Raw genomic sequence first — 20,493 nt, 5'->3', positions numbered from 1 at the left:
ACACATACATACACATGTGCACACACCACCCGAACAAGCACATATCAACTGCTAACACAAGCATTTGCACACACACACAAACATGATAGCCTCACACACATACACACATCCATATGCACACACACAAATACACGAAATGCACATCACTCAGTGCATGCTCTAGTTTACTTGTACACATACACATACTCCCATATACCCACATGGCCTATGTGTTTGCACACACACACACACATGATAACCCCACACATATACACATGTCCATATGCACAAACACATACACGCCAGTTCATGAAACACACATCACTCCACAAAATGTATGCATTAGGTCAATTATACACATACACACAGGCCGACATAATTTTAAGCTCACTCACACATACATTCACATGTGCTCGCCCCCCTTCACACATACACACTCACACACACACACACCATTCTCACATATACACATGCACTTGGACATCCTAGTTTGGCCAGTTCACTATTATTATCCCCCTTTCACTCAGCCTCTTTTTTCTGACCATTTCATCGTGTTGAACCATTAATCCCTACACGTTTTTTTCATTCTCTCTCCATTTTTTTTTACCTCTCAATCCTTTCTGTCAAAGAGTGTAGGCTCAAAATGTCAAAGACTTTTCCGTTCTTCCCAAGCATTACACTTTAAGTGACTAACACTTTTTTTATACAGCTGTCTTCATCCATACCCATCAGACAACAAAACCAGCACAGTTTTCTTCTCTCTTGCCCAATACATGATTCCTCTTATGCTTAATTTTTCTCTTAATACCTTAGTGCTGTACATGCACACTGACATTGCACACCCAACAGAACATACCAGCTTCATTCCTTTCTAGTCTTTGTATATGCTCTGCATTCAGTACCCATGTTTCACTACCATGTAGCATTGCTATTTGTATATAAGCATCATAGTCTGCCTTTCACCCACAGAGAGAAAACTTTTGTCATCAGCAGATGTAGTAGGCCTCTGAACTTTCTCTATCCAATTCTTATTCTAGCAACTATACTTTCAGAACATCCTTTTCCACTACTTACAGAAAGTTCCTACTGCCTGTAGGGGTCCTCCAGAACATTCAAGAAAAATCTATTTCTTGTGTGTAATTAGTTTTTTTATTGTTTTTGTTCGTCTCCTACATACAAAGGCTACTTTCTCTGTTAGCCTTCTTGTGATTCCACTGTACCTCTTGTGTGTTCATAACTTGCACTGAGTAGATTGTATGGGATTCTTGCCTCCACCTTTCCCTACATATCAAGCTGGGTCATTTATCAAATGGGATTAGAGTCTGTCTACTTTTCTGCTAACTAGAACTTTAAACTTTAAGGCTCTTTTCTAATTCTACGATAAATTCTGTTATCAGAACAAGGTCATCAGCATATCATAGTTCCCAAGGGCAGTCAGTCTTAAATTCCTCTGTTATGGCCTGGAGGACTATGATGAACAAAGCCCTGGTGAACTCCTATGTGAACTCTAAATTCATCACTGTACACGGCTAACTCTTACTTTACTGATAGTACTCTTCTACATGACTTGTATGGTGGTCACAAGCTATTTGTCTACCCCTGACTACCTCAAAGGCTACCAGATCACAGATCATGGGACTGTGTCGACGGTTATCTCCAGTTTGACAAATGCTAAGTTTGACAACTGCTAGCTGCAGTTGTCTTATTAGGAAGATGGCATCAGTAGTACTTCTCTCTGGCACAAAACCAAACTGCATTTTATCCAGGCTAATTTTCTTCCTAATTAATTGAGCTATAACTCACTCTGTAACTTTCATGACTAGATCCAGCACTATGATATCTTTGTAGTTCTATCTAAAGCATTTCCTGTACCCTTGTAACAGCTGACTATAATGCTGCTACACCAGTCATTTAGTATGATACGTTATTGTACAACCTGATTAACTCTCTAAGTGACAGTTGTTTCAGTAGTTATTCTTGGTGGTCAAGGGGCTTTCTCTGCCTTTATATTCTTAATTATCTTATCTATCATACTGTTGTCAACTACATTAGCCAATCTCTATCCATCTGTTGGTTCATGTTGGGAAAATCCACTTTATCCCAGACATTCTCCGTGTTTAATAATAGCCTTTCATAGTAGCACTTCCATCCTTTCTTTTCAGAATCACTAAGTGCAAGTGTACTGTTATCCATCTGCCAACACTTTTCACCTGCAATATCTTAATTCTCTCTGCTTCTCTGTCTTGCAATCTGGAACACCTGACACTCTGATCCTCATTGGCAAATCTACTTTCTGCTTCTCTTTTTACTATCTAAATCTGTTGTCTAGCTTCTCTTCAGGTTACCTGATATGGCCTCTATATTTCTGTCTTTCCAGGTCTGTCTTTTTGCTTTTATCATTCTCTTTTTCACTGTTCTGCCTCCACATCACCCTCATTATGGCCTGAACTTTGCATCAGCCACAGATTTGGTCTGTAGTCCTCAGTAGGCTTTCTTGTGAAAACTTCCAGTTGTCCTCTATGATATATGTCTCTAACTCCTTCTCCCTTTTTTTCTGTCAAATACTTTGACTAGAATTTCTCTAAATTTCTGACTATTTACTGGGGTTTTTTGAGCTTCCAAATCTTTTTTTTTTCCAGATTTGTTTCTCTGAGTCCTTCTAGATCTAAGTCTGGAGTCAGTAACCACTAATGTATTTGGGATTGTGCATTCTTCTTTCAGGAAAAACTTCGCATTTACAAGCATATGTCTATCCCATTTTCTGGTGAGAATATAGTCAATCTGGTTTATGTGCCCACCAGATTGATAGGCATGTCCATTGAAGTCATGCAATAATGAAACCAATGCCATTCATCATTGAAGTAATCTGTAAAAGGACCTTATAAAGTTGGTCTGGTAGCCCAGACAGTGCAGCATAAACAGAGATAAGTGTAGCTTAACTATCCTATCACACATTCTGATTACCCCAATTTCTTTATCTGTCTGTTTCTCTGCCAAATATATGCCTTCACTACTCACCCCATCACTGGTGCCTATCCAAAAGAATTTGTACTTATTGTTATTTGCTTGTGAGGAATCTGGGACTCCCCTCCATCTTACTTCTTGCACACAGCACACATGTACATGCCTCCACTCTAGCATTTCAATAATATCACTGGACCTACTTTCTTTGTACTAGCATTGACTGTGGTAGCTCTGAACTTGCAAGGAAGAGTGGAAGGATAGGAGGGATACTTTTGTCAGCACCTGTAAAAGTTGATTTGTGTGAATATTTGGCAGCCGGCAGAGAGTTCATGTTTAATTAATTTAATCAAACAATTACTACTCAATGAATTAAAATTTCCTCAATCCTTCAAATTATTTAGGGCAAGTGCCTGCAAGGAGAAGGAAAGAAGAAGGGGCAAGGAGGAAGTGTGTGTGTATGTATGTGGGATTCTGATTATCTGGAAGAGAGTCGAGAAGAGGAAACAGCAATTCATATCTCTCCATATATAACCATTATATATAAACACAGAGATACATTCATCCAGCTGTCTGTCCATACATCAATCAATCAATAAATCATATATATACAGTAGTGGCCAAAGTTAGAGTACGAAAATAAAATTTAAAGATATTTACATTTCTACTTCATTTTTCCGAATCAGATTTTTACTGCGTATACCTTAAAGTATGTTCATTATTTATAATAAATTTTGTAGGAAATGATTAAGAATTGAATAATTTATGATAGAGTAAATGTTTATTTCAAAAATACAACATTAGAGAATGTATGGTGTAAAATTCAAGGAGTAAAATCTGGCAACACTCTGGCCAATGTAAACTAAGTTGACCTAACAGTGCAAAGATTTATATTGAACAGTAGTGAATTAACTGCCATGGAAAGCAAATGTAAAGTTGATGAAAGCCTTAGGAAATGAGTGTCACATTGAAAAAAGAAGGAATGGCAATTTCTGCTATCACCAGAGACATTAGCAGATCAAAGAGTAAATTAGATAAATGAGGGAGACTATGGGAAACAAGTATTCAGCAAGACTGTGTGATTCAGAGGCTGTCAAAAACTGTGACTCATCATTTGAAGGAAGTCAGACTTCACATCTTTTCCCACCACCATTAAACCTCTCATCAGTATGAAGAACCGAAAAGTGAGGTTAGTCTTGCCAATGAGTATGTACTTTGGACAGATGACAAGTGGTCATGTGTGTTCTTCAGTGACAAAAGCAAGTTCAATTTGGTTGGCTCCAATGGTAGACAGTATGTGAGACATTGTAAAAGTGAAAGATTGCTTCCTAAATGTGTAAAGAAATCAGTGAAGTTTGGAGATGGGGTTTTAATGGTGTGAGAAATGATTTCTACAGCAGGTTTTGAACCTTTGATCCAGATCCATGGTAATGTCAATATGTGAAAACATTGTTCTGCAGTATGTTGTGAGCAACTATGAGGTCATCCCCAATTCATCAACCAATCTTTATGCAGGATAATGCCCCATGTCACAGTGCTAAAATAGTTAAGGAGGTGTTTGAAGCTGAAAATCTTACTGTGATGCATTGGCCAGATCAGAGCCATGACCTTAATCCCATTGAAAATTTATTGAAGATACTTGGTGATAAGATCGGAGAGAACTGACCTGCAAATGTTACAATTTTTTGGAGAAAACTTCAGCAAGAATGGAATAAAATTACTTCAGAACAACGCGAAAAATTGGTCAAATCCTGTGGAATAGAGATGTGCTGAAGGCATTAAAAATAAAGGAATGTACACATGTTATTAATATATTGATGTGCATTGTAAAAATTTTTGGCAAAATTTTGATTTCTTGAATTTTATGTCATACATTCTCTAATTTTGTCCATCTCGTATTTTCCAAATAAACATTTTTTCTATTATAAATTATTTAGTTCTTAATTTCTTCCTTCAAAATTTAATGTAGATAATGAACATACTTTAAAATTTAAACAGTAAAAATCTCATTTGGAAAAATGAAGTAGAAATATTTTAATTTTTTGTTTTCGTTCTCTAATTTTGGCCACAACTGTATATATACACAGACACACACATACATATATATATATATATATACACACCCACATACATATATATATATATATATACCAGACTTACACATGTGTACATTTATACACCTCACATACACATGCATGTAAGTATGGGGTTGTCGAAGGGCATGCACCCATATCCATAGCGGAGAAAGGAGTGTTAATAAGTTGCTAGAGAAGTAAATCATGTACATCTCAATAAAAACTATAGCGGTGGAGATGGGAGGGTAAGAGAAGGGGTTAAGAAAGTTGTTCACAGCATACTGCAGAACAATGTTTTTGGATATGGCTGCATTGACATTACCATGGATCTGGATCAAAGGGCCAAAACCTGCTATAGAAATCATTTCCCACACCATTAAAACTCATGTTGTTTACTTTATGAGAAATCTTTACTGAAATAAACTCATTAAAGATCTTGCGAATGGACAGAGATTTAGAGACATATTACTCGAAGCCTTTGATGAAATAGAAAGGGGATATAGCTTCACACGATGTAGAAGACAACTGGATGTTTCTATGTGACAACCTGCTGAGGGCCACTGACCAAATCTGTGGATGGTGCAAAGTCCCCTCTCGACCCAAAATAATGTGGTGGAACAATGTTGTTGACAGGGCTATTAGAGAAAAGAAACAGGTTTAGAAGAACGGTGGTAGCAGGGAATTGTATCAGACTGCCAGAAGGGTTGCTAGGAGACAGGTCTATTTAGCCAGAGGGGAAGCAGATAAGAAAAAAATTGCCAATGTTCTGCGCCGTGAGGACCAAAGACTTGAGATATTTCGTGTTGCAAAACAGTGTGCGAGAGAGAATCGTGATGTTGTAGGAGAGAAATGTGTCTGCATGGATGATGGTTCACTTGCACTAAACAAGGCTGCAAAGAGAGAGGTTTGGAGATGCCACTATGAAAGGTTGCTTAATAAAGAGAATGAATGGGAGGAAGAGAATCTGCCGCATGTCGACCCAACAGAGGGACTGGCTATCCTAATTGACAGTACCTTGGTAGATAAAGCGATTAAGAGTATGAAGACAGGGAAAGCCCCCAGCCCATCACTGCAGAGATGCTCAAAATATCTGGCAGTGTTGGCTATAGCCTAGTCACCCGTATAGTTAACCAAGTGATACACGATGGAGTCATATCCATTGACTGGTGTAGCAGCACCATAGTTAACTGCTATAAAGGTAAAGGTGATGCTTTAGATACAAAGAATTACAGAGGAAGGGGTCCACCAAGGATCAGTCCTCAGACCCCTCCTATTTATCATAGTCCTCCAGGCAATAACAAAAGAATTCAAGACAGGTTGTCTCTGGGAGCTCCTCTATGCTGATGACCTTGCTCTAATTGCTGAGTCACTATCAGAACTAGAGGAGAAGTTTCAGGTGTGAAGCAAGGATTAGAATCAAAGGACCATAGAGTCAACCTAGCTAAAATCAAAGTCCTAATAAGTAGGAAGATAGACAAACCACAAACCCCTTCAGGTAGATGGCCCTGCTCAATCTGTAGAAAAGGCGTAGGTAGAAACTCTATAAGATGTACTCAGTGTAAGCTATGGACACATAAGAGGTGCAGCAATATCAAAGGAAGGCTAACTAGGAAGATTGTTTTTGTATGTGGCAGATACTCAAGCAATAAACACTGAAAATGTGCAGAGAACAACTTCTGCCACATTCCAGGGAGAAAAACTAGAAGTAGTTGATAGCTTCCGTTACCTAGGTGACCAAGTCAGTAGCAGGGGAGGGTGCACTAAAAGTGTAGCTGTAAGAAAAAGAATAGCCTGAGCAAAGTTCAGAGAGCTCTTACCTCTGCTGGTGACAAAGGGCCTCTCGCTCAGAGTAAAAGGCAGACTGTATGAAGCATGTGTACGAACAGCCATGCTACATGACAGTGAAACATGGGCCGTGACTGCTGAGGACATGCGTAAGCTCACAAGAAATGAAGCCAATATGCTCCGATTGATGTGTAATGTCAGTGTGCATACTCAACAGAGTGTAAGTACCTTGAGAGAAAAGCTGAACATTAGAAGCATCAGTTGTGGTGTGCAAGAGAGACGATTGCGCTGGTATGGTCATGTGGCGAGAATGGATGAGGATAGCTGTGTGAAAAAGTGCCACACCCTAGTGGTTGAGGGTACCTGTGGAAGAGGTAGACCCAGGAAGACCTGGGATGAGGTGGTGAAGCACGACCTTCGAACATTAGGCCTCACCGAGGTAATGACTAGTGACTGAGACCTTTGGAAATATGCTGTGCGTGAGAAGACCCGGCAAGCCAAGTGAGACCATAACCCGCGGCCTTTGCCAGGGGTGTAGCTAGCCCACTTATGCGTTCCTTTCTTTCATTAGATACTAAACTCTGCTTGTGAAGACCTGTTGAGGCAAGTGAAATCAAAATCGAACCACATTCGACGACTGGCACCCATGCCAACCTTTCCTTCATTGGACACTAAACTCTGCTTGTGAAGACCTGTTGGGGCAAGTGAAATCGAAATTGTAATTGAACCAAATTCGATAACTGGCACCCATGCCAGTGAAGTGCTAACAGCACCGTCCAAGCGTGAACATTGCCAGAGCAGCTGTCTGGCTTCCGTGCTGGTGGCACATAAATCGCGCCATTTGAGCGTGATCATTACCAGTGTTGCCTTACTGGCACATGAAAAAACATTCGAGTGAGGTCGTTGCCAGTGATGCTGGACTGGCTTCTGTGCAGGTGGCATGTAAAAACACCATTTGAGCGTGAAGCACCTACTACACTCTCAGAGTGGTTGGCGTTAGGAAGGGCATCCAGCTGTAGAAACTCTACCAGATCAGATTAGAGTCTGGTGCAGCCATCTGGTTCACCAGTCCTCAGTCAAATCGTCCAACCCATGCTAGCATGGAAAGCAGACGTTAAACGATGATGATGATGATGATCTATAGTATGCATGGTGTTGCCAGTAGATGTTGAAAAGAGAGAGAGAGAGAGGAAATGTAAAATAATTAGCTATAGAAATTACATGTTAGGAAATGAACAAAAAAGCATAAAAATTAGCTGGATTGATGATTCTTGAAGCATATAGTGGTGGTGGTTTGATGATATGCTTAAAATTAGCTAATTCCCACATTGGTCAAAATATGGCTGTGCATTAAGCATGCTTAGTGTGCAAAACTTGACCTGGTTTGGAAAATTGTGGTGTAGTCATTCTGGTGTAGGAGGTATCCTCCACATAGATAAGATAATGTTTATATGTCTAGTGAAAAATTTTAGTTCTAGAATTTAAGTAACTGTTGTAGGTCATTCTTTTTGATTTATAAAGACTGTATCTCCCTGACCCATTCACATACGATTTTGATCTCTCATGGTCCCACCATTTGATGCTGTAAGTAATGTTATTCTCCCTTGGTTTCCAGATATGGTTTTCTAACACCATTTTATATCAGGTACTTGAGATGACTTTGGCCTTGTATACTATTGATTTTATATTGCTTGCCTGAAAGTGCAATCTGGAACAGTTCTTTTGGTAGGTCTACTTGAGATTATTTTCTTCATGTTGTAATTGCAACTATAGCTTACCTAGACAGAATGCCTATTAAAGATTTTTCTCTATATGGTTTTCAAGAAAATGCTTATGTGGTGAGACCAGGAACTTTTTCTTTAAATGAATCCTAACATTTAAAGAGACAGGTGGGCATAAAGCATATTTTCTTAGGTCTATTCTTAAGTCATAAATGTGTGTTGGTTGGGGCATATGAGATCTCGGAATCCACTCACTGCTAGGGCCCTATATTGTAATCTGATACTACGTTATTGAATATTTCCTTAGAAAAGGGGGTTTGAAATATTTATACTGATGTTATGAGATTTTTAAAAACAATTGTTGGCAAAAAATAAAAGAAGATTGCTTACTTATATATTCAAGCTTCAGAGGTTTTTTTTTTAAAAAGTACATAAAGTATGGTTATCACAGCTGTGTCGTATCTCTAATCCATTGTCTTAGTAGAAACCAGTACTGTGGGTGAGGAATTTGGTTTTTAGTATATCAAGGTTATATGGGCTATCTAGTTTACATATATCAGCACTGTTAAAAATGTTCTGATTCAGGTTTTTTGACCCAAGCTGACTCTTGTTCAAAGAGTAGGATTGTATGTATACACATTTGTAGCTTAGATATCAGGGTTAATTAAATAAACATCTATATTCCAGCAAGTTGTGTGGAAGCTGTAATAATTACATTAACCTATAGATTATGGAAAAGAAATTATTTTTCATGTGAAGAGAGTTTTGTAAATATATTCTCAGAAATTTAATGTTTAAGCTTTTCTTTAGCTTGTTTGTGATTGTATGTTTAAATTTTATATTTCATTTTTTTATTTGTATTTATTTTGATGTAAATTCTTTTTATTTTTAGATACTGCTTCACAACATGGACACATCTTGGTTGCCAAGTTCAAAGAAGTTAAATTTTCTTTCATATTTATCTTCTTTCATTACATTTTCTACAATATGGAAATGGGATTTGGCAAAAACTAAACTTTCTTCTTCATCATGATTTGCAGAAAAAGTCAAGAGCCTCAGGCATAAATGTATTAGTGATGTTGATAAAAATTGTTTGATGGCATTTTAAATGAAATTACTTACCAAATATTGATTTCAAGAATACTATGATTTTCTGCAAGAAAATTTTGTGGAGGTTTTCCAACTAATCCTGATAATGTATACTATACCATCTATGTATTCAGTTGGTAAACAATATATTTTTGATATTACTGGGAAAGCTTTCACACAAGAAGATTTGGTGAGATCTGAGGATTATTTTGACAACTCTAGTGAAAAACAGTTCAGCTATACAAGCCAGCCAACATTTCCTACACAACCCAATATGAATTCTCTTGAACAGCCCACTTCAACAAGTTCAACAAGTGAAAACTATGTATCTTATCGAAAACCTTTTCCTCAACAAACTGTTTCTTCTCAAGGTGCTGGTGAAACATCAAGAAATTCAGAAGCTACAGAAGGTGAAACTGAAAACACAAACTATTCTGGTGATTGTTGCAGTGATCAACAACGAGCTCGTAACTGCTCAACCAGTTGCTATAGCACTCCAAAAGCCCACAAGTGCGCTCACTGTTCAAAGACTTTTGCTCGAAGAACTTATTTAAAAAGTCATGAGCGAGTCCATTCTGGTGAGAAACCTTTCAATTGTATGTATTGTCGTAAAGCCTTTTCGCAGCGAACAAATGTTCGTAGTCATGAGCGAACACACACAGGTGAAAAACCTTATATGTGTTTAATTTGTCGTCGATCTTTTTGTCAGCAGAATGAGCTACGGTCACACGAGCGTGTACATACAGGTGTTAGACCATATCAATGTCATTTTTGTCCTAAAGCTTTCACTCAGCTCACTAATCTGCGGAATCATATTAGAATACACACAGGAGAAAAACCATTCGTATGTATTGTGTGTGCTCGCTCATTTACTCAACATAATGAACTTAGAAGTCATGAACGAGTTCATACTGGAGAAAAACCATTTAGTTGTTCCATGTGTTCTAAAGCTTTTTCACAAAGAACTAATTTACGAAATCATGAAAGAGTTCACTCTGGAGAAAAACCTTTCCAGTGTATTTACTGTTCAAAATCCTTCTCCCAGAGAGGTACATTAAAAAATCATGAACATACTCATACAACAGATAAAAATCAAGTAAAAACATCTCAGAAATCTGCATCATTGTCTTCATCTAATTCATTAAGCCATCATTCCAAAACTCATGAACAAAAATCTAGGCAGCTGGGACAACAAGAACTTATTCAGGCTGCTTCCTCAGCTGAACAATGCCAGAAAGAACCATCAACTTCAGCATTCCATCATAAACCACAATCATCATCTGTCATTTCAAAATGGGTTAATTCAACATCATTACATTCAAAATCTCAAAGCAATTCATCTATTTCTCGTATATCTCATGCAAACACACATGGACGTGTTTCTCTTGGAGATGACAGCCGCAAAGAAATACAATCATCCTCATCTATTAGATTTCAGCAGGTACCAACTATTCCTCCAGTAATAATGGCACCTTCCTTTTTGCACCAGATGACCCAGGGCTGGGAAAATACCTACAATTGGCCCCGTGGATTTCCTATGGCTGCTGCTTGGAATACATCAGGGAAAAATATTTCATCTGTATATTCTCATGAAGGAAAGTTGAAAAAACAAAAGTCCTCTTCTGGAGATATAAATAAAGGCAAGAATATGAACTCTTATGATGTGAGGAAAGAAATTCAATCAAGCTCCAAGTAGTTACGAGGCTGCATTTATATATTTTGTAAGCTGTTAATCCTTATCTCATAAATATATTAATAGTAGAGAAGGCTGTATCTTTATTAATCTTAGACACTTGGACACTGATATTGATATCTCTTTGTTTTAGAAGTGAAGAACTTAGAACTTTTGAAAATATTTCTGTGATGCTTTTTTTGCTAAATGAATACATGCTTATTTTATTTCAGTTGTATTGTTATGTAAGCAAAGTGTTGGTTCTAATTAATTCTGATTTATTGATTTTAGTCTGAAGAAAATGCCTTTTACTTGAATAAAAAAAATGGACTAATTTTGGTATATATTATCACATTGTTTTTCTTTTGAATGGATTGGTACAAACATGTGTGTAGTTAAAAAGTTTGCTTTGTGACTATGTGACTTTGGATTTGATTCTATAGTGTGGACCCTTGGACAAGCATCTTATATTTTTTCGTTTTGAACAGTGCCTTGTGAATGAAATTTTGGTGGCAGAAACTGTATGGAAGCTTATCATGTGCATGTGTGTGTGTGTGTGTGTGTGCATGTTTGTCATCACACACCTTTGCATTCACACAGCTTAAGCTTCAGTGACATTGTTTGTGTTCAATATAAACAAAGAATTTGACAGTTCAGCAGTTTGTTGTATGAAAATGTGGAACAAAATCCTTTACTTGAAAACAAGTTAGAGCTAGCATCAGGAAAGACATCTGGCTAGAGAATACTATCTCACAAAGTCTCATCCAAGCCAAGCCAATATAGAAAAAGCAGATGTGGCAGTGGTGGTTATGATGATGATTAATGTCATCATCATTAGAATGAACCAAGCGAAATATTTCCCTGAAATTAATATTTCTTGTTTCCTGCAATGACTTCTCATTAGTGATTAATTGATCACCAAAGTTGTTTCATAGACTTTATCTCCTGCTGGAGCAGTTCTTATATTTCAAACCCTGTTTAGGATAATTGATGCTACTTGGGTTTGGTACTCATCTCTTTCGTGTTCACATTGATGTGCTGAAGATAAAATTGAAAGAAAGGCCAAAACCCATGGGAATATTCAAACGCCTGTGAGCTAATGTGATATTCAGTTGAATAGTGATGTGTTTTTAGAATGATAAGCTATTCCATTATGTGATGCTTACTTACAGTTAGGTGGACTACAGTGAAGTGTTGATGACAGGATTGTCTCATACTGTATTGACTTAGTCTTCTGCAATTTTAGACTAATTTTGTTAATTAATTCATGATCTTTTTCTTTTCTCTTATTGTCTATTTTCCTCTAATAGATAATCACACTATTACTAAATGACTAAATTCCAGTGAACTGATGTCTATAGAGTTTTGTAACCATTTGTTAACATTATATTGAAAGTAACTTCCTGTATCATCATCATTTAATGTCCACTGTCCATGCTGGCATGGGTTAGACAGTTTGACTGGAGCTGATGAGCCAGAGAGCTGCACCAGGTTCCAGTCTGATTTGACATGGTTTCTACTACTGGATGCCCTTCCTAACACCAGCAATGACCACGACTACAATTCATGGGTGCTGTGTAGATGGCACCAGACTACAATGCACAGGTGCCATTTACATGGCACCGACAGCAACCACAACTATGATTCATGGGTGCAGTGACTACAACCATGACTCATGGGTGCCATTTACATGGCACCGCCAATGACCACAACTCATGGATGTCACTTACGTGGCACCACTAATGACCATGATTCCCAAGTGTCATTTACGTGGAACCGTCAATGATCACAACTACGATTCATGGGTGCCATTTACATGGCACTGGCAATTACAATGACAATTCTCAAGTGCCATTTACATGGTACCATGACTACAATGCACAGGTGCCATTTACATGATACTGGCATGGCCACAACTACAATTTCACTTGGCCTGATGAGTCTTCTCACACACAGCTTATCACCAGAGGTCTCGGTCATCATCTCTGTGAGGCTTAATGTTCAAAGATCATGTGTATACCAATTCTCAGGTATTACATTTTCAAGTTTCTCATCTACAAAGCATAATTCTAGCCAAGTTCTATATTGTAGTTCCCTCTACTTCTGTTCTATTCTTTCTTTCAGTAAAATTTTACTCCCATTTACATCTTTCTCCATACGATAGTCTCTTGTTAAATCCACGCTATGCCATTTTACCTTTTCTCATCATTTGCTTCAATGTTTTGTTTTGCTGGTACTGGTGACATGCTAAAATTACTACCTTCACTTATAGGGGTTACTGAAGCTCTGTTTGCTGGGCCTCAAGATATTGTTTTCCTGCCGAAAGCATATGCATACACCTATTATTCATCTGCTGCATGGTAACATTTGTATTAGCATTAGTTACATACACCAGAAAAAAGAAGGGTTGCATTCTTCATAATCTTAATCCACTATAGATAAAAACTGTGTAAGTCCTTTGTGAGCAACAACACATTTAATACAGGCAGAGACTTAAAAGTTTGTGTTTACCAGAGGAATTCACTAATCCCATACCTATTTAAAATTTGAAAATTAATCATAGACTCCAAACTCACTCATATAAGAATATGCAGCACATTGGACAAATAGATTCTGCATATGTCAGAAAAATTTCAGCCCTTTTCATTTGTGAATTTCCATAATTTCTGCAGTTCACAAACCTATCACAAATCACAATTTTAGTCTTTTCCATCCAAGTGTTAAGTATCTAACAAATTATTCATTTTACTGCAATCAAACATTCTCTAATATTTCACTAATATGTTTTACTTTTTATGTTTGAATTTTCCATTTTCCTTAATCCGATGCCTGTTAGAAATTTGAAATTTGCTTTATTCCTTTCAACTTAAAGAGAAATTGGCCCTCTGGACCCACAGAACACAGGGTGTTTCACAAAGAATTTTTCTGCATTGTAAGAAAATTGAATGTAGTTCATGTCCAATTTTCACAATTTCTACAGTGAGCAGACTTCTAAAACTATGTGAAGCTTTGGCCATTTTCCTCCAACTTAGAGAGTACCAAATATCTTGCAAATTATTAACTTTGTTGAAACCCAAGCATTCTCAGATGTTTTACTAGTATATATTACTTTTGTTGGAAACAACAATTTTCAATTTTGTGCAGTGTTAATTTATATCCTCACTAATCCCATACCTGTTTGTCTCAACATTTTTTCATATTTATTAATATGTTCACTCCAAAATATGATGTTTTGCTGTTGACTAAATTTTTGCTGATATCACATCAGCAAGATGTTTTGACAAAATTCTACACATTCTAAGGTGTTTACAAAAATTCTAACTGAATGAAAAACAAAAAACAGGTTTCACTTGAGGTAGCAATCTGTTACATTATTCCTCTACTGGTGAGTTCGTTATGTAACAATGACAAATCAAGATGTAAGTGTAATAGGCTTTCTGATGTGACATATTTTGCAGAGAAAGGAAGAATAAACAATAAAAATGTAGTTTTAGATGTACAATGAAAATGTACATGGAAAAGTGGATGTGGTGTAAGGCTGGAAATGTGCATATTCAAGTGGGTCTGAATAGTGTGCAGTATCAGTCTTGTGCTGTATCAACTTCATGCAGTATCAGCATGGGTGGAAATTCTGTAGTAAAAGAAAAGTAAAGCAATGTAATGTGGACTGTCACACTGTAAGATCCAACAGACACTTTATCAGACTTAGGATTCACACAGGCCAGGAAACAACCATGGGAGGCACAAAAATTAAGGTGCAAGTGTAGTATTCAATGTATGCTTGCATATATGTTGCAATGTTGTTTTAAGCCAAAAGGAAAAGTGCAGAGAAAGTTAAGTACCCAGAGAGAAAATGGAAACTTTTATGTGAAAAATGGGGTGTGAAAATCAACAAAAAGCAAGAAAACAATACACAAGTGCATGATGGATGGTGTGTGTGTGTGTGTGTGTATAGAGAGAGAGAGAGAGAGAGAGAATAAGGATTAAGCAAATGGATATTTCAGTGTATCACTATATGTTTTAACAGCATGTTTATTCTGAACCTAACTACAATTGTATGACTTAATAGGTAACATTATGTAAGTTAGAATTATTACAAACTGCCATTTCTTCAGGTGATATTCCAACAAATATTTTCCAGGTCATATTTTGCCAAATATTTCTATGAGGGAAACAAAAATTTGTAGATGGGGATATTTAAATCAGTGGTCAATCAAACTTCTTGATCTTACAGTCAACCAAAGTAATGTATGCTTTTCTTAAAGGGGAGTGGTCAGATTGTCTACTTCCTTATCTACATTGAAGTTTATATCATTAATATTCTTTTCTACTCTAGGCACAAGGCCTGAAATTATTGGGGAGGGGGCCAGTCGATCAGATCGACCCCAGTATGCAACTGGAACTTAATTTATCGACCCCAAAAGGATGAAAGGCAAAGTTGACCATGGCAGAATTTGAACTCAGAACGTAAAGACAGACAAAATGCCTCTAAGCATTTCGACTGACATGCTAACCTGATCTGGCAACGTTTTTACGGCTGGATGCCCTTCCTAATGCCAACCACTCCAAGACTGTAGTGGGTGCTTTTTACATGCCACCAGCACAGGAGCCAGTCAGGCTGCCCTGGCATCGATCATGTTTGGATAGTGCTTTTTACATGCCACCGGCATGGGAGCCAGTCAGCGGGTACTGGCATCAACCATGTTCAGATGATGCATTTTATGTGCCACCACAATGGAAGTCAGTCAGGGGACACAAGCCACAGCTACGATTTTGGTTTTACTTGACTCAACAGGTCTTCTTAAGCATATCATATCACCTGACACATCAATTGCTGGATAATATTAAATGCAATAATGTACATAATATGTGAAACATTCAGCATTTAACAGTTGATACTAATGTTCAGAAACAACTGTAGTAATATATATATATATATATATATATATATATATATATAGTCATGGCCAAAAGTTTGGAACATAGGTCTGAAAATTTAAATTTTATATTAAATGCCCAAAATTATATCTAATTTGCAATATATTATTACTACTTACAGTAATATGGTGAATATAACAATTAAAATTTTCAAAAATATATTCCAACTTTTGGCCATGACTACATAAAATTTAATAACCTTAGAGTATGCTTTACAAAGCTCCTCCATGGTTATTGGCTACCAAATGTTATCATACAGCAGGAATTCTCCTTTTAATGAATATACTATAGGTGATCCAGCAGTGCTCTTAAATCCACCCACCTGAAGACATGCAGGTACACAGCTATTATTGTATCATATCAATGTAATAATGTGTAAAAATACGTGAAACACTCAGCAATTAACAGTTGATACTAATGCTCAGAAATAATTGTAGTAATTTAGATTGAAGCCTGTTCAGTCCATCCTCAAACTCATATCCTCTTGTGAAGAGGCTGACAGAATATTCATGATGCTCAACAATATGGACATGAATATACGGTTCACTATAGAACATCCCGACAACACGGGTGCTCAACTTCTAACTGAAAATAACAGATGAAAGAGAGAGCCAGGCTGAGTTCTACAGGAAAGCAACCAGTAGAGATATGTTTGTTCTCTACAATTCAGCCCTTCAACTCAGTGCAAAAATAGGATATGCCAGAAATTAACTTACATGCATCCAGAACAAGTGCAGCAGGACAGAGGACAAAGTGACCCACACCACACACTTCCTAGAGGTATTAAAAACCAACAGGTACCCTATATCCATTGTGAATCTGCTTAAGTACTCAAGAGGATAAACACACAGAAAACCCAGCAACACATGCTTCCTTAAAATACCCCATTTTAGCGAGAGGATAACTACAGCCATTTGAAGAGCCATAAGCAGAGAAGGACTAGACATACAACTAACCCACTTCGGTCCCTCTCTGAGAAGACAACTAGCAAAGAAATGAGCAAAGGACAGCAATCAATCCACACTAGCTAACTGACCCATCCGTGATACAGATTTATGCCAATAGGTAAATGTTGTATATCAAATCCAATGTAATAAATGCAACAATTTCTGTGTGGGTAGCATAACAAGACCATTACACATTCGCAGCTGTAGGAACACCAACAAAAACATAACAGTCACAACTGAGGCCAATGACAGGAATTTTGGAAATTTAAGAATTAAGGAGACAATCCTCATAGACAGACCAGGGCCCCAAATTAACAACAGGTTGGAAATTAACAGTCACTAAATGATTTAACAACATCGACACCCTGCATGCATGATGGTAACATGCTCATGTAAGAAAACATTATATAAAAAAAAGTGCACGTACAATACATAACTTGAAAGCAGCGCTGCAAATATGCCAACACACACAAGCTCAAGACATGACTGCCTTCATGCACTTCTCATGAGGAATTCTGGAAGGAGCTTCGTGAGACCACTACAGGGATGCTGCCGACAGATTTCAGTAACTTGGAAAACCGACTATAACAGTGACTCCATTACTTCCTAACAATATCTAGAGAAGGAATTTTTATATTCAAAAGTATTGTATTAGATTATGAATAATTAAATTATTTATAACAGTTATTATAGTTCACTCTACATGGTTGTGCCATTCCATACACATTACATTTCACAAACAATACACAAGGCTTCCAGTGAACTACAATACCCTCTCATATATATATTACATATGTACTACATATTATATATATGTATTATACAATATATATATATATATATATATATATATATATTATATACTAGCTCAAAAGCCGCCCTATCAGGCAGCTTTTGAGTTAGCTCTTCATTGGGCCTTGGGCCCAACAATGACACTTTATGCATTGAGTACATATTAAATTTTATTAAACTTGACCAATATTTTTCAAGCAATGAATAATTTTTATCAAAACAATGATATAATTTGTCGACTTGGAACTTATTGCAAAGCTGCATGATAAACAACATTTTTTGTCTTCCCATTCCAGGGTCAGTACAATTTTTTTTTTCTCTCTAGCCGCTTTCTTTCTCTCTCTCTCTCTTTCTGTTGATTATTTTCAACCATCACCATCACCAGCACCACCACCATCCCTATCACAACTGCCATACACACACCATTCAGACTTATGATGCTGCCACCTTCCCCTCCACCACCATCACCACTGTCTTTCATACCACTTACTATCACCCTCATCCTTGACTACCACCACCACAGGAATAGATAGATAGATAGATAGAGAGAGAGAGAGAGAGAAAGATAATAGATAGATAGGTAGAAGATTGATAGATAGATAGATAGATAGATAGACAAACAGACATATAGAAAGATAGGTAGAGAGCAGGGGGGGATTTATTTTCAATTTGAAATGTTTTTTACCATTTATTTATTTAGTTAGTTTTTACCATTGTATAGCTACTGGCATGGCCTATGGCTTTTGCAGCATCTCCTAGACCTATGAGATAGAGGCCCATAAAGTTCTTGAACCATTGCAGGAAGGACAAATGGAGAGGAATTCTAAAGAATCAATGTTCTGGGAAGGAAGGACAGGACATAGTGATTAATGTGTAGTTGAGAGGATTTGTTGTAACAAGGGTGATGAAAGGAAAGGTAAGTGGGATGAGAATGCCTAGTAATAGTAGTAAAACAAAAGAGATAAGACAGTGTGCCTGTGTGCTATTGTATTGAGTGTGTCTGTGATTATATCTTTATGCTAATCAGTCAGGTAGTTCTTTTCTGTCTGGGATGACTGTGAGTGCAATGGCAGCACTGTCTTAGATGTAGGAGTAATCCGAGCTTTGTAGAATGTAAATAATTGTTGGGGGACGACCTATAAAAATTTGGAAATTTGTCTCATTCCTTTCAATATAATATAAAATTACTTTCGCACAACAACGGATGATATCCCTGTGTTATGCATAACACTATGCTTAAAGAAGCCATACATATATTCCTGAATAATTAGGAAGTAACAATTATAGATACAAAGTAATAATTATTGGCACAACAATATTACCACCACTTGAAATATTTTTGTAATAAATCTACAAATTTTTCTTTTACATATTTGATTTATGATCTTTAATGGAAAGGGGGCAAATCACAAGACAAAATAATTTGTGAAAAAATAATTCTTTGGATAGTGTATTTTCAGAAAACTCATGTTGTTTAAATTTAGTGAAAACATATTATTTAACAGTATATTGAAATCACAGCTTATATTTTTAAATAAGAGTAAAGATAAGTAATGTTGTTATTTGAGACAAGGTGACTTTCTCTGTAGTGTAAAAGTGTACAAACAGCCTCTTTTCTGACCATTATTCAGTTTTAGTGATGTCCAGTTGCGTTTTGATCAGTTATAGTATTTTAACTAACCTTTAAGCTCTACAATTTTTTAGGTGTATCTATTCTTAAATTTCACCAGATAATTTATATTTTCATACATGAGGGGTGAGTGGGTAGAATCATTACTGTGCTGGGCAAAATACTTAGCAGCATTTCATGTCTTTATATCCTGAGTTCAAATTCCACTAAGGTTGACATTACCTTTTACCCTTTCGGGGTAGATAAAATAAGTACCAGGTCAATGTAATCGACTTACCCACGCCACCAGAATTGCTGGCCTTGTTTCAAAATTTGAAATCAGTATGTTTACATACACGAATCTGGTAGGGTAGTAGTGGCTTCTGGAGTCCTTTGATCAGGGCACGTCACCCTTGCTTTTCTTTATCTCTCCCTTGCTTACCTACTTCTGTTCATGGTTGCTCCTCTATAGTAGACAACAGTCTCTGCTTTTTGACATGGACTACCTCCTCTCAAATAGTTATTTCCAGAGCAAATTAAACCGACTCTGTGAAGTTAAGACAAATATCAGTCAAAATATTTTTGACACACTTTTTGATGAATCTGATCAGTGTCACTTACTTTCTGAAAGCCAAATTTTCTGAAGGTTGGACTGATGCTTTGTCTTTGGCAAACATCAGTGTCTTATTTAGCCAGGATGAGTTCTGGGTGCTTTTTTGTTTCCAGGATCCTGTGAAAGTGAAAGTATTTTGTCAAAAAGTAGATGTTTCCCAGGCTAAAAAGTCAGTTCTTTGATATACTTACATCCCTTTCCATGTTCCTACAGAACAAAAAATAGTGGCCAGTAGAGGCCCTGCTAAATATAAAGAATCCAGTGTGACAGCCAAATATTTTGTGATTAAAAGGAACAAAACAAGGCTATTAA

General features: G+C 36.9%; 1 protein-coding gene across 2 annotated transcripts in view; it reads left to right on the top strand.

Moving 5' to 3' along the window:
* The window catches only part of LOC106884034 (uncharacterized), a 29,710-nt gene extending 18,086 nt beyond the window's left edge, over positions 1-11,624 (top strand). The window contains exons 2-3 of one of the 2 annotated variants that reach the window (XM_014935242.3): positions 8,416-8,525; positions 9,414-11,624. In XM_014935242.3, the coding sequence (XP_014790728.1) occupies positions 9,717-11,306 (1,590 nt within the window). In that variant the 5' untranslated portion in view covers positions 8,416-8,525; positions 9,414-9,716 and the 3' untranslated portion in view covers positions 11,307-11,624. The remainder of the gene's footprint in view (positions 1-8,415; positions 8,526-9,413) is intronic. The other variant, XM_014935240.3, reaches the window with a different exon arrangement.
* Positions 11,625-20,493: the final 8,869 nt, after the last annotated feature.

This window comes from Octopus bimaculoides, chromosome 14, assembly GCF_046866305.1.
Source record: "Octopus bimaculoides isolate indiv1 chromosome 14, ASM4686630v1, whole genome shotgun sequence".
Taxonomy (NCBI): Eukaryota; Metazoa; Mollusca; class Cephalopoda; order Octopoda; family Octopodidae; genus Octopus; species Octopus bimaculoides.
Note: the sequence above shows the minus strand (reverse complement) of the source record. Positions and strands in the feature narration are given on the sequence as shown.